General features: G+C 44.7%; 1 protein-coding gene across 30 annotated transcripts in view; it reads right to left on the bottom strand.

The window, feature by feature from the left end:
* MAPK8IP3 (mitogen-activated protein kinase 8 interacting protein 3) overlaps positions 1-14152 on the bottom strand; it is a 73404-nt gene that overhangs the window by 34696 nt on the left and 24556 nt on the right. For 12 of the 30 annotated variants that reach the window (XM_048321407.1, XM_048321417.1, XM_048321408.1 and 9 more), the window contains exons 5-8: positions 13555-13578; positions 9447-9591; positions 3996-4245; positions 1259-1361 (exon numbers count right to left, since the gene is read on the bottom strand). In XM_048321407.1, coding sequence (XP_048177364.1) covers positions 1259-1361; positions 3996-4245; positions 9447-9591; positions 13555-13578 — 522 coding nt within the window. Of the gene's footprint in view, positions 1-1258; positions 1362-3995; positions 4246-6619; positions 6645-9446; positions 9592-13554; positions 13579-14152 lie in introns of those variants that run through there. The other 18 variants (XM_048321430.1, XM_048321432.1, XM_048321434.1 and 15 more) reach the window with 8 other exon arrangements.

The following is a 14152-nucleotide window of genomic DNA, read 5'->3' as shown; positions in this document are numbered from 1 at the left end:
CTCATCGGTCACTTTTGTCTTCCCCACACAGAGCAGTTTCAACTCCCTAGATTCCTCCTGACCCTAAAAATAGTCCAGGCATCCTACATGTCCCAAGGGGAGCTTAACTGTGTGTGCCTTCCCAGCTGAGAAATGCACATGTTATTGCTGCTCGTACCCTTCTCAGTGGGGGTGCTCAATAGGGTGGGCAAATCCAGTCCAGACTGGGACCATGGGATAATCTTGCCTTCACTCTGCCAGAGTACTGTATTTTCTGCATACCTGTAAGATTTTGGGGTTTTTTTTTTCTGGTATAGTGCCAAATTACCCACTGGACAAGGGTAAAAAGTAAACTTTAGTAAAAACAAGTCAAGGTACCTAAGTTACTAAGTCTAGACTAACACATGCCTCACAGAAATGTGGTGCCAAAATTAATACCCTTTAGGAAGCCTCCTATTTAGCACAAAATGGGTGATGGGTAGGGACTAGAGCAGCAGAGTAGTTTAGTAGAGGTCTGATGATTCTTCTGAAAACTCTGTTGAGGATTTGTAGCCACTCCTCAGTGCACTCATGGTTCACAATTGCTCTGATCAGCCTCACCTGGGAACCCCACTCACCCACTGGTCCCAGGGCTCCCTTTGACCTCAGGCCTATGCCTTCAGTCCTTTGCTAAGCTGCACCTGTCTTTAGTCCTGCCTCCTGTTGCTCATGGGTAGCACTGGGACTAAATTCATACTCTTGCCTTGTCTGCAGCTGCTGACAGGGCTCACTACCAGTGATCTGAGCCTCCCTGCTCAGAGCCTGTGGGACTGGGATTGCTGAGGTTACCTCTCCTTGTCCTCCCTTGGGAGGCAGCCCTGCCTCTACTCCTCAAACACTTGAAAAAATTAGAACTGAAATGAAAAAATCTTGAAGTTTTAAAATGGAGGTCAGAACTGAGCTCTTATTAGACAAATGCACCTTTTCCCACTTCCTGACAGCTTAAGCCCATGTCCTCTTTGCTTGTCTTAAACCTTCTGCTGCTCCATCATTTCTCCAAACTCCCTGACCAGCAAGGCAAACGAGCCTAGTCCTGGGTCAGCTGTACATATCCTCCTGCAGATCACCAGCAGGCATCTGCCCTTTTGGAGAACCCAAAGCAGATCAGGACCTCTGATACTAGGCAGAATATATGGCCTGTCTCAGCTGCATTGTGAGCTCGCTGTGAGCCAGAGCATCCATTCCTCACTCCTTGTGAAGCCAAGTGACAGAACACAAAGGGAAAAGCCACAATCAGTACCTGCTACCCGTGCGTTCCAGGCGGGGATCCTGACACATGTCCAGCTCTGGGGTAGAATCAATGATGTCCTGGACATCAGACCACTCATCACTGCTGCCCATCCCTAGGTAAGACAGTATATATCACATACAGGATCAGGACTTTCAGAGAATGGCATTTCTTAAAGGTATTTTCATAGCTTTGAATATCGAGGTTTGAAAATGTCATGGTGCCATGTTCAAAATCTTAAAATCAGAACAGAAAGTGGCTGAAGGTGGCCTCTCAATTGCAGAGCAGGAACACCATAAGCATCCCCCTTCCCACCCCCATTCCAGAGCATCACCAAAGTCACTGCCCTGAATACTCACTAAAATGGGATAAGCAGAAATATTTTATCCATTGAAATAAATTCCAAAACCCCTTTTTTATCTGCCAATAAAAAACTCTTCCATCCCCATACAGCATTAGCTGAGATCGAAGGCAACACAGCGATTTTCTGTACAGCTTCACAGAAATTACTACTGTTAGGAACTGGCACTATTTAGTTTTAATAGAAACATGTTTTCAATACAAATTCTCAAGTCTACACTGGTGTAGATACCCGTTACAGTGACACTTGACTTCAAAACCGATAAATGAAATTCGGTTTCTGTGTAATCTACAGCCTGAAGCCAGTATTTAAAGAATAAAGAATTTCTTCATCTTGTCAAGTCCCATTTATTGGGTACCAAACTCTTCAAAAGCTCAGACTTGCACCTATTCGGAACAAGCAACATGAACAGTGTCTGCTCACACTAGGAAATTCCTGAAGGATTAACAACCTCACTTCTGAATTACATTAATCCCTCAATGACATTAGATGCGACATTTTTGACCTTTCCAAATGATCTCAGTAGCCAAATATATGAAGTCCATGACAACTGGTGTGTTGCTTTCTTTCAGGCTTGCATTGTGTACCCACTGGCAGCAAACCCAGGCTGGAAGACAAAGTGTGATGCGGATCTGCTGCCAAAGCAGGCATCCACGTCCAGCGGGTCTAACACAAACACAGCCTTTCTCAGCTTTGTTTTACCAAGCTGGGAAGCTTTTCTGCAAATACCTCTAAGTACCATTTTTGGTAGCTCAGCTCTAAGGCACATGCATCACTGACAGACATTTTAATTACATATGCATAAAATACATGATTAAAATTCAAGTATGTGCATTACTTCTAAGCATGGAGAATCGATTTTGCATTAGCGGTGAGAAATAGTAGAAAGGTTGAATATGCAGAGCACATAAGGAAGACACAACTATCTGCTTTGAGCAAATTCCACAATATCACACTTCTACCAAGAAAGTGCAAAAAAAAAAAGCTTCCACCTCACAATTGCACACATATAGGATGTATGACTTTGACCCAAGATATCTGTTGATAGTAAATGAGCTTGTAAAGCAGCAACTGTAAAATCAGGGTATTTACAGGCGATTCAAACTACTGACATCCACACTTATCTTTCCTGATGAAGCGTTACATGGTCTTGCCTTGGCCAGGATCACAGCCAGACCACAATCTAACAGCAGGCTGTGCAGAACCCATATGCTTCCACGGACAACTACCCTAGTCTCTGACAGATGGACATCTGTGACCCTGAGGACCCCCTCAGGAAAATACAGACTGGGACTCTGTCATGGCAGTTCTCATTCAGTGCTACAGCAAAAGATGTTACATGTTGGTTTATAGTCTTACTTTGTTAGGAACCAGCCTGTGCATGTTAGCAGAGGAATTTCTGCTTTAGTAGTAACTTCTGCTTCCCATGTAATAACTCAGGTAAAAAGACGATCAGCTGGTTCAGATGCCAACCTCAGAGACTTGTGTTTACCCCTAAGCTCCTGCAGATTATTCTAATGACCTTTAATAAGTCTTACAGTCCTTTTGTATTTTAAGTTCATGACCTGTAAAACAGATCACTTCTCGTTTCTGATGGCCACTGCAAGTCTCACAATCCAGGGTGAGATCTGCTCAGACACTACATGGGCACAGCTAAAGGGCCTTTTATCATGTTTATTACACCATTTAATTATTTAACAGCCTGGTGCTAAAGCTTAGATGATGGCTTTCCTGACAAGAAATCATGAATTCAAATTGCTAAAGGACTCTGGAAAACAGAGAGAAAACAACTGTAACTTCCAAAGATTTGGGAGTGTTCTTATGTGAGACGAAGGCTAAAAGAAATTAGCTAATTTAGCTGAGAAAAACAGCTGGATACAATTGTTTTTTTTAAGCATATCACAGTGTGGGATAAGTGCACAGAGGGAAAATAATTATTTCATCTGACGAATTTGCCATTTTAACAACTGGATATAAAATACTTACGAATAAATCTAGAGAGAAAATGAAATATAAGCTTTTAACTGTCATATTGATGAGGTCCAGACACAGCTTCCCAAAAGCTCAGCCTAACATGCGACTTGAGTGCTCGTGAAAGAGGTTCCATGACATGAATGCATGCTACTGCAGGACACTGAACTCAGTAACCTCTTCTCATCCTGTGAATTCGTGAAATTACTCATATAACTGATGTTTTCAAAAATTTGCTACCCAAAAAACTGCTAACATCCAATTAACCCTGTCTCATTCATGTACCTTTCCAAGTCAGGCTTCCTCAGATTCCATACTTACAGTGCAGTCTCCCAGCCTCTCCCTGTAACACAGAGACACCAGCACTGGGAAGTTGATTATGTTAGTGACCAAGTACCTGAGCTCCAGCTGCCATACCTATACTGACATTCCTCATCTCCTGTGTGACCTGGACTTCCATGTTCCGGCTGTTCCGCTTTTCTCGTGCCCTCTTATTACTCTTGGTGGTGCCATTGGTGTACTCGCTGATGGGCTGGATGCTCTCGTTTAGAGGGGTGACAGCGGCAGAGGGCACAGATGACGTGGGAGTATTGGACTTGGTTCCCGTGGTGCTCGGTGTGGCAGCTGCTGAGGACTGCCCAGATTCAGACATTTCGTCTTGGGGGCACTGTGGCAATTCCAGGGTGGCAGAACAGAAAGGGAAAAGCACAATTATACATTTCAGTTAATGTCCCATTTGCTGGTGTATGGATGCCTTAAAGCATTATGAGTATGGCTCTTGCTCACTGTACCAGTTACATGTCCCAGCGTTTGCTGTGACACCGGGCACTACCACCACAGCGAAGCAGCGAGTTCTCGTGCTGAACTCAACAAGCAAATCCCACCTGTGAAAGGGCTGATAAGCTTCCTCCTTCACTACTGAATACTGGTCTTCACAAATCACATTGGTATGTGATCTGAAGAAAGGTGGCCTTATCACAGGTGAAAAGCACCTGTAGCTCACACTGACTACAGTGAAAGCTGAAGGGCTTTGGCGCTTGCGGCAAGCCAGGCCAGTGTTTCCCAAAGCTGGAAGGCAACATGGATATTGCTTGGAAAGGATCTGAAGTGGCCTCTTAAAAGTCTTGGCTGATGTCATTACTGTAAGCCACCAACACACCTGCATGAGAAAACAGCAAACTGGTTTTGCCACTAAACTGCAGAAGCAAAGTGGACACTTGTCTGGGATGGTCTGGCTTGTCTGGCACAGGAGACCTATGTCCTCAAACCACCTTATGCAGAGCTAGGCAGGTATGGGTCCAGCTTGAGAACACAGCAGATGTGGTCTTCCACTTCCAAATGGCAGGATGACAATACTCAAGAACTCAGAAAGGTGAGAAATGAACACAGGAGATGGATTCCCAGTGTGGAATGTGCAAAATGGCTCTTGGTTTTAACAGACATTACAGCCCCACTTCTTGTACCATTACCTCTTGAGGAGCAAGGAGTCTTCAAGGCTTTGCAGGGTTTTACACTGTGACCTGGGTTTGTCAATTAAAGCAGCACTGCTTCAGTCAGACAAGGAATGCCCTGACCAGCACTGTGACCTCTCCCAGACCCAAATGAGATTTCCCCAGTCTTAAGGGCAGCCCACCCTAATAACCGCCTGCAGGGAGGTGACATAATTAATGCTGAGAGTTATATGTGACAGTGAGTTGCAATTGGGTGCAGTGGCATTCAGCATCTGCACATCCAGACCCAGCTTTCATCTTCACCACTGGCCTCTCACCTCCTGTGGAAGTACTAGAGAGATCCTGGTTCTGCTCAGAGGCTGCCCTGAGCTCCCCAACCTTGGAGCTGTGACGCTGTTTCACTTCGCTCATCTGGAAGTCTCATTCTAATAACAGCTTCACAACATGACAAAAAAATCCAATATGGCATGAATGAGAAGACTGAAAAAAATGGTGACTTAACCCTTTGCAGCCATATTTTTGTTAAATCTGGAATCTTCCTTTAATTAGACTGGCCTCTGTATGCTTATTTAGAATGCCCTGCTGCACATTGCACCGTAGAAATCAAAGGGTTTACACTGCATCTGCGCATTCATATTGGAAACTCAGGTTTTTTTAAATGGCACTACCATGAAATGCAATCCACGTTTTGTTTATTTTCTGCATCGTCAGTCCAAACAGTATCCGCATTCCCACAAGAATATCCAAACCATGTCCCTGCACATATGCTGGTTTTAGCATCAAGACTGAGTTGAGAACTTTGCTCTTAGGCTGCTACATGTGAAAACCACACTTCCCACCTCTAGTTCATATTCCTGGTTTAGGAGCTACTTTCCTAATATGTAAAGAAAAAAAAAAGAACCAAATGGGATTTTTGATAATAAATAGAATCCAGTAAGCCTTGGACTACCTCAACTGCAGTTTGTCTTCTGTGCTTTCTGATGTACAAAGGGACAAGAGTATCAAGTGTGAAATGCAACCATAAAACCTCTTTCCCCAAACAAAACTGCTGTTGGATGAAAGAATTCAGGGATGTTCTTGGACCCAGTGTAAGTCTATGAGAATAACCAAAGTTCAGGAGCATCTTAGCTGTGTAAGAGACATCCAGGTGGGTCCACTCCACTTGTCATTCCTTGTTCTTATGAACCAGATGTCATTCAAAAGCCCTGGACCATCAGTATCTAAGGGTGATCTTTGTATCAGAGATATCCTGTAACCTCTTGTTTATAGACATAACCTGCCCCTTACACAGAACACATGAATAAGTAACTATCCTGGTCTTTCACTACTCTTTGGTTACAGATGTGAGTTCTGTATTTACCTAGAAAACCTACTTTATCAACCTTCCAGCCTGCATTGGAGAAATTTCTCCCAAATGTAAATACTACAAGCGTGCTCCTCTTCACAGCCCAGAAGCTGGTATCTTCCTTCTATTGTCTGAGTGCTCTGTTAATGCTAAATATTGCACTAAGAGTACAGCTCTCCAGCACAGGAGGCTTTCTCCAAAACCCATAGCTCACCCAAAGAATACTCTCCACAGCCACCACTTACCTACAGCCATACCTGTCAACCTCCTAAACATCAACTGTGTAGTAGTGACCTCCAAAATGCATTGTAAAGGCCCAACATTCATAGCAGTCACATGTCACCATGAGAAGCCACAATTGTATGGTTATAACACTGAAAGCATAGTACATAAAAACAAAAATGTTAAGGACTTTCATCTCCAAAACACTGTGTAAAATAAATGTACAACTGAATGCAAAAATAAAATAATGACAGCAACTAAAACAGAAAATAGTAATAAAAAGTAAACAAGGACACTTAAAATGTAAGTACAGTACGGCCCCATGAAGAAGGAAAACTAGTGAGAATAGTCAGGTACGTACTGGGAAGGTGAGTTGTGTGAGTGATGTCAGCAAAGTATCAGAGCTCTGAAGAAGAGGCAAGGGGGGCATGAGCCACGCCGCTGAGAAGCCAGTCACACAGAGGATTTAAGAGATAGCATTTCACTCACAAGAGTGTGCAAGAAGCTTGTGGGAGGAAAATCTGCATTCCAAACTAGCAAGTCAGTCAATCACAACTAAAGGTAACTATTCATTGATTTGCTCCATACTCATGTAACAGAAGTCTTCCACAGCACAAGCTACTTAGCTCCACTGTACCATCTAGCCTTTATCCAAGCATTCTACTCCGAGTCTGTCTAACAAGCACCAACACGAATCCCAGCACGATACATTTGGAGCAGCACACTGCTACTTCCGCACAAAGCTTTCTTGGAACCAGATTTTTTTGGCCTGATACCACCACCACCAAATAACTGAGATCCAGTCAATGCTCACAGAATGGTTTGGGTTGGAAAGGATCTTAAGCATCACCTAGTTCCAAACCCCGTGCAGGGCGTCTTCCCTGCCCAAAGCAGAACAACCTCTATGACCTGAACTTGGACACCAAAGCTTCCCATTTATCTGGGTTGCTGCTGCATTCCCCTGCAATGCAGATGCTGGGTTACTTCTTTTGCAAGTTGTCAATGGGACCACTTAAGGAATTAGACCTTAGCAAGGTTGTGGAAGATGGATCTAACCACAGTGCCCACTCAGCTCTTCTCTAAAAACTAACGCCCACTGCCCAGCCTGATCACTGCAAGGTCTATTCACACTAAGGTGTGCAGCACTGCTTGCACAGCCTGAGGAATAACTGATTCCAAAGGTGGGCTGGGCTCTGCACATTTTGGTTGTGCTGGCACAGAACTAGTATGAAGAAACACATTCCTGCTCTGTCCTCATTTCCACCATCCATTATGTTATTGTACTGTGGCACTGCTATTCCCTAATTCCAGGCAGAGCTTTCCAGAAATGACTGTAGGACCTGAATGGCATTCTGCAAGTTGCTGTATTTCCCAAACTCTAACACTACAGTAAGGACTGGATTCCAACCCTCCATCCTAGGCAAAGATATTTTGGATTTCCAAATTCCACAGTGGCAGAGAGCTGACAAAGTGCTGACGTTTGTGCTGTGCTAGGTCTGGCTGCTCTACAGAGGTAATGTTAAAAAAATTAACTTGCTGCTTTGTTTTCTGAGTAAACTGTGAATTTGTCTGTGCATCAAGAAGGCCACTGCTGTAGAGTCGCTCAGGTGAAAGCCCATTCATGGAATCTGGAGACAGGTAGAATGGGTACAACAAGCTGGGAATTTCTTTATCTCCTCTTTGACTTTACTGCCTCAGTGTATTTTATAAGGATCAGTGATTCACAACTTTTCAAAGTCATTCACAACTTTTCAAATGGAGACCAGTCCTTGTATGTGACACATAAAACAGCCGATGTTCTACAAATTCCAAGCAGAGAGAAGGCAAATTTAATCAGACACTTCTGAAGTAGAGCAGAAGCTCTGTGAGGTACCAGTGGACACGCTGAGCTGTGCTCAGCAGAGAAACCAGTGGCTCTCCGACCTGTCACTAGGCATTTGTGGAAAATCATTTTAAGAGAAGAATTTGGTGGGATCCTGAGCACAAAGACTTTGCAAAGTCTACACATACAGCTCATGGGAAATGTGGGTCACCATGCACAGCCTAATCTGTAAACAGCTGCACTGAACTGTCAGCTCAGAGCACACCACTTGGGCCTTGGGGCTCAGACCAGTCTCCGAATAGCAGAGTGGAGACCCCCGAATGGCAGAGCAGAGCACAAGACATGTCAGGCAGCACCAGGAGCTGCTCCAGTGCAGCTGCAATGCTGTGAGGATTTTGGAAGACCTGGTACAGAAGGCAGAGCAGTAACGGTGACAGATGTACTGAAGGTAGACAGTGCAAGTCTAGAGCAGTGATTAGGCATAGGAGGAATGTAATACCTTTAAGTGCAGTGCAAGACTTGGGCATCCAGACAGGATAAGAAGGAGCTCTTTTTAGTGAAGATAGGAAGGTCAGGAGATCAGTCAAAAATGACAAACACTTAAGGGCAAGTGCAACCCAGTGCCCGGCCCCACTTGAGTTGCAGAACCATTGCTCTTACCAACGTGGAGAGAAGGGACAGGTTCCACCATGTCCTCTCCCAAAAAAGCTATTAAGAAGTGAAGGATTTCTCTTCCCTCAATCCCTAACTGCCTCCACGAACATCCCTCTCAACTTGGGGCCAGCCAAGTAAAGGAGATTATCCCTGAGACAAGCAGCATGAGGAGCTGTGTCAAATCCTTCCTGCACCATATGCCAGATCTGCAGAAGAATATCCTCCCACCTCCAGCACAGCTACTATGGGAGCAAACACATAGGGAGAGGCTGCAAAGGGTTACGGACACAGATTGTCTCCAGCTTAATGAAAATGTGAGATGTTATCAACAGCGAGAGAGTGGGAAACCCTTGCTCTGTGATGGTCTAGAAAACCTTGTAGCTGGAGTTGGACTGCAGCTGGCCGAGGTCACTCAGGTGCCAGTGGTCCAGTGTTGGGACGATCTTGGCCCCTATCTGCCCACGTACCATGCCATCAGCGAGGGGGAAGACATTCAGGGAGTTGGGACGTTCCTTCCTGCTAAAGAGACAAACAGGGAGAGAGAGGAAAGCTGTGTTAGCCGTGTACAAGGTTCTGATAGAAAACAAACAGCACACCTAGTGTATGTGAAATATGAGACACTAGAAATGGGACTGCAACCGTTACCCCCATGTGGCAGCTGTCTGAACTCCCAACTTCCACACTTCCTTGGTGTTGGCTGCTCAGTCCCACAGTGTTACTGCTAGAGTAATACCTCCTCCTGGGGAGACTCTAAGAGGGAGGGAGTCAGTGGCCATAACAGGTACAACTGACCGCTCCATCAGCATGAGAAATTTAGGGGAACACAAAAGTGCAGGCAAACACCAGCCAACTTAAGTCAGTGCTTCTTCTGAGAAACAAAGGTTCTGGGGGAAAATAAGCCACAGCAAACAACTCTCACAGCAAAAAAATAAAAGCTCCCATAGCTTCTAGAGATGTCATAACAGGGTGAGGAATAATGCTTTTAAGTGTCATCTACATGAAACTTATGACATTCCACCTGAAATCTGGCAAGCTTCAACAAAAGGAACCAGATGGATTGGATCACTTCCAATTTTAAGCACGGGAGTATTTGTACTCTTTGACCCTCCCTCCATACCCATATTACAATGCACTCGCAATTCAGAAACTAAACAAAGATATAAATGAATGCATCATGCATACTGCAATGTGTCTCTAAGTGTGTTCTATTCATCTTCTCCTTTCTGGCAACTGCAGGTGACTCACTAGCTGCAGGTATGATTCTGAACATAAGAGCTGGCACAGATTTTGAGACCAAGCTTCCGTGGGAGAAAATCTAGAGCAAGCAGTGGAGGTGGAAAGGCTGTGGCAGCAGCTTGACGAACCCAGCAATTGGTTCGGGATATCTCTAATTGACTCCATTCCCTGCAGAGCTGAACTAAATTGATTCTCTGTGTGATGTGCACCCACACTCCGACTCACTCGTATTTCACCTACTCCTGCACAGGGTTTCTGCTTAATTGTGGGGGTGTGATGAAACCTGCCCTTGTGTAGCACACTGTTAGTAACAGCAGACCTCCATGTGCCTTTCTGTAATGATCATCAGCATTGGGTGTCATGCCAAGGGCTGGGAAACAAGCGCAGCCACCTCACCTGTGACTATGGCAAACAACTGCTACAGGGTCCCTGGGACAGAGCAAACACACTAACACAGGGGATGGTACACCAGCCAGCTCTTTTAGGAAGGACAGAGGTGGAGTGCCCAGCAGAGGAGGCAACGTTTGCTGAGAAAAACCACAGTGCCTAACCTTCTCAGTCCCAGCATTGCCCAGCCACCACAGCATGCTGCACTGTTGCATTAGTGCCTATCTTCAGTAGACAAAAAGGCCTCCTGTGGCCTGTCTCGGATAGGCAAGATGGGGCAGAAAGGTGTTTACAGTGTGGCCTGCTTGGGATGCACTTTTCCTAGGAATCTGCTTTAAAATCCTCTCCTGAAGATACTAGACTCGTACATGGAAGTTTCATACACAAACCCTCTTAGAAAGGAGGCATGTAACTGGATTTTGGAAGAACACAGATCACTGACACAACATCATTAACCTTCTCACAGGTAACAAGCAATAGGACAAGAGGAAATGTCCTCAAGTTGCACCAGGGTAGGTTCAGGTTGGATACTGCAGAAAATTTCTTCACTGAAAAAGTGGTTAAGCATGGAAACATGTTGCCCAGGGCAGTGGCGGAGTCACAATCCTTGGAAGCATTCAAAAACTGTGTGGATGTGGCACTTTGCGATGTGATTTAGTGGGCATGAGGGTATTCAGTTGAAGGTTGGACTTGATGATCTTGGAGGTCTTCTCCAACCTTAATGATTCTATTATTCCTCCACAGATTCAAACCCAGACTCCTATGTGATAGGAATTGTCCGTTTCCTTGTAGCTTTTCCTTTCCACTACCAAAGGCATCTTGCTGCTTGTGCCTTAAATAATCGCTGATGGTTCAGAGAAAACATTCCACTGCTGTTTGTCTAAATCCCAATTTATGACTGTAACCTGCCACTTACTCCTGCTCCTACTAGGTCATGATGCCAAAGGACAACTACCTCTGCCTGTCTGCTGGTAGGTACCTCTCTATCCCACTGCTATCATTCTAAGACCCTGGAAGTTTGTAACAGCTGGGTTTCAAGTTTCTAAATAATATACTAGGCAAATATTTTCCTCCTAGGAAATCTTCACCCTGGCACTGATCCAAGCACCACAGAAAGTAGAGTCAGTTATGTGTAAGAGATTATGAAGGGATTCAAAACTAGAAATCAGAGCCACTTTATGCCACAAAACCAGAAAATTCCTAATTTTACAGTTAAAGAAATAACCCAAGGGTCCCTAAGAGTCTACTTCAAAAAAATCTCTCTTTTTAGGGAGAAAACAGAATTAGAGCATTTTTTGAGATGCTTTAACCATTAGTTTTGTATCTTTCCTTTTCTCCAGCACAGAATGGTAGTTTTAAGAGTCTTGCCTTCACAGGTGTTTGGACCAGGACAAAGTTTCTTGTAACTGCAGAACAGTCCATGTCAAACCAGTGGTGCAGCCAAAATATCTTAGTGACTATGCTGGGATGCCCTGATGTAACTCACTGACAACACCGAGACATAAAAGCTGCCCCAAACATATGCTGAGAGAGGCATTAAATCATACTTTCCCTTTTTCTTCTTTGTTCATATGCAAACACATACACACTTAACACACAAGAAAATACAGGAGACACCAAATGGAGAGGAAATGTGTGAATTTCAGTCTCCGTTAAAGAGACAGAGATACAGGGTCTCTGTACCATCAGAAGCTGTAGAATCTTCAGGAAAGAATTTTAGCACCGACTGTCAGGAAATTTCCTTGCTGAGTTTCTTTGGAAACACCTTCAAGCCTCTCCTAAACCTCCCAGGAACGGGGAAAGAGCAAACACCCCAGCAGAGCTAACTCCAGTTTTGCAGTCCTGGAGTTGGCTACCAAATTTTAATTCAAAGAAATTTAAAGTATCCTCAGGGCTGGTCTAAATTTTGAGTGCTGTAGTTGCCCTCATATACCCAAATCTTTCCAGGGCTCAGCCAGGGTGAGTTTTAACACTTGTTAGTTCCACCTTGAGTTACAAGGTGAACAGCACACTCCCCAATAAAGGTTTGCAGTAGCCAAAACCTGGGATCAGGATGTTTTATAAGCAACATCCTGAAGTTTACAAAACACAACAAAACTACAATTTGTTTGCCAGCATTTAAAGAGGAGATCTAGTCTCTTTGAAGACTCTGGGCACAGCACTTCCTGCCCAACCACCAGCCAGAAGTGCCTTTTGAAAGCTGACACTGACACACTTGTTCTGCTGCACTCAGAAATCAGGCACGGCTTGTTCTCTACAGTAAAATAAGAGAGAAGAAATTTCTTAGAACCTGAGGGAATTGCATGAAGCTGTGTCAGGGGAGGTTTGGGCTGGATTTCAGGAAAAGGTTCTACCCCCAGAGGGTGGTGGGACACTGGACAGGCTCCCCAGGGAATGGGCATGGCCCCGAGGCTGCCAGAGCTCCAGGAGCATTTGGACAACGCTCTCAGGCATAGGATGGGATTTTGGGGTGTCTGTGCAGGGCCAGGAGTTGGATTTGATAATCCTTCGGGGTCCTTTCCAACTCAGGATACTCTATGATTCTACAGGTCTATGATTCTATGACTTTTCAACACATTAGTGGATGTGAAGTGTAAACATCCCATCCCAGACATCCGATCCTGTTTTGGGACCAAACTTGTGTCTTCTGCATTTGCATACACAAGCTTCACCCTGCTGTGTTATCCCAGCTCCATGGCTCCCTCTTCGCCCCTGAACCAGCAAGTCCAGCACAGGCACCAGTAGACACAAAGAGCAAATATGCCAGTACAATACATTCCCAGCATCACATTGTCACCACTCCACAGCAACCTCTGACACTTGGATTAATGAAGTTAAGATGCAAGCAATAGGATTTACCTTTTTCTCCAGGACTGGCGATGACTGCAGTGACAAACATAACAGCCAAACAGCAGCAATCCCACAAAAAGCGAGACAAAAAGAACAACCATTAGAGAGCAAATGTCATGCAAACATGCAACCTACCACAGACACAAGGTACACATGCACTGCAACCCACACCATGTGGAAGAGGGTACAAACTCATTACACCTCTTGGCCATTGATACACACCACCCCCACAAAAGCTTTTGCACAAACTTCTCCCTAGTCTCATTTATTTTAAATAAATGCACTCAAATTCATGTCACAGGTCATGAGAAATTATGCCTGTCCCCCCACCCAGTGCACTAAGACCCACAAACACTGGTGTTCCCCCCTCCAGCTGTGCAATGACATCAAAACACACCTGTCCCAGATGCTTGTGCACAAGCACAACAAACAGACAGCTACACACGCATATACGCAAACAGTGCAAAGCTGGAAATTAAGAAAAAAATTCCCATTTCCTACTGTTAGCTCCTACACACTTGGATCACAGTCTCATCACAGGCTTTTCACAGACATACAGTCCTCTCCAAGGACACTAGCAATATGCCACACTTAAAGGGTAAAAGAC

This window comes from Corvus hawaiiensis, chromosome 16 (assembly GCF_020740725.1).
Source record: "Corvus hawaiiensis isolate bCorHaw1 chromosome 16, bCorHaw1.pri.cur, whole genome shotgun sequence".
Classification (NCBI taxonomy): Eukaryota; Metazoa; Chordata; class Aves; order Passeriformes; family Corvidae; genus Corvus; species Corvus hawaiiensis.
Note: the sequence above shows the minus strand (reverse complement) of the source record. Positions and strands in the feature narration are given on the sequence as shown.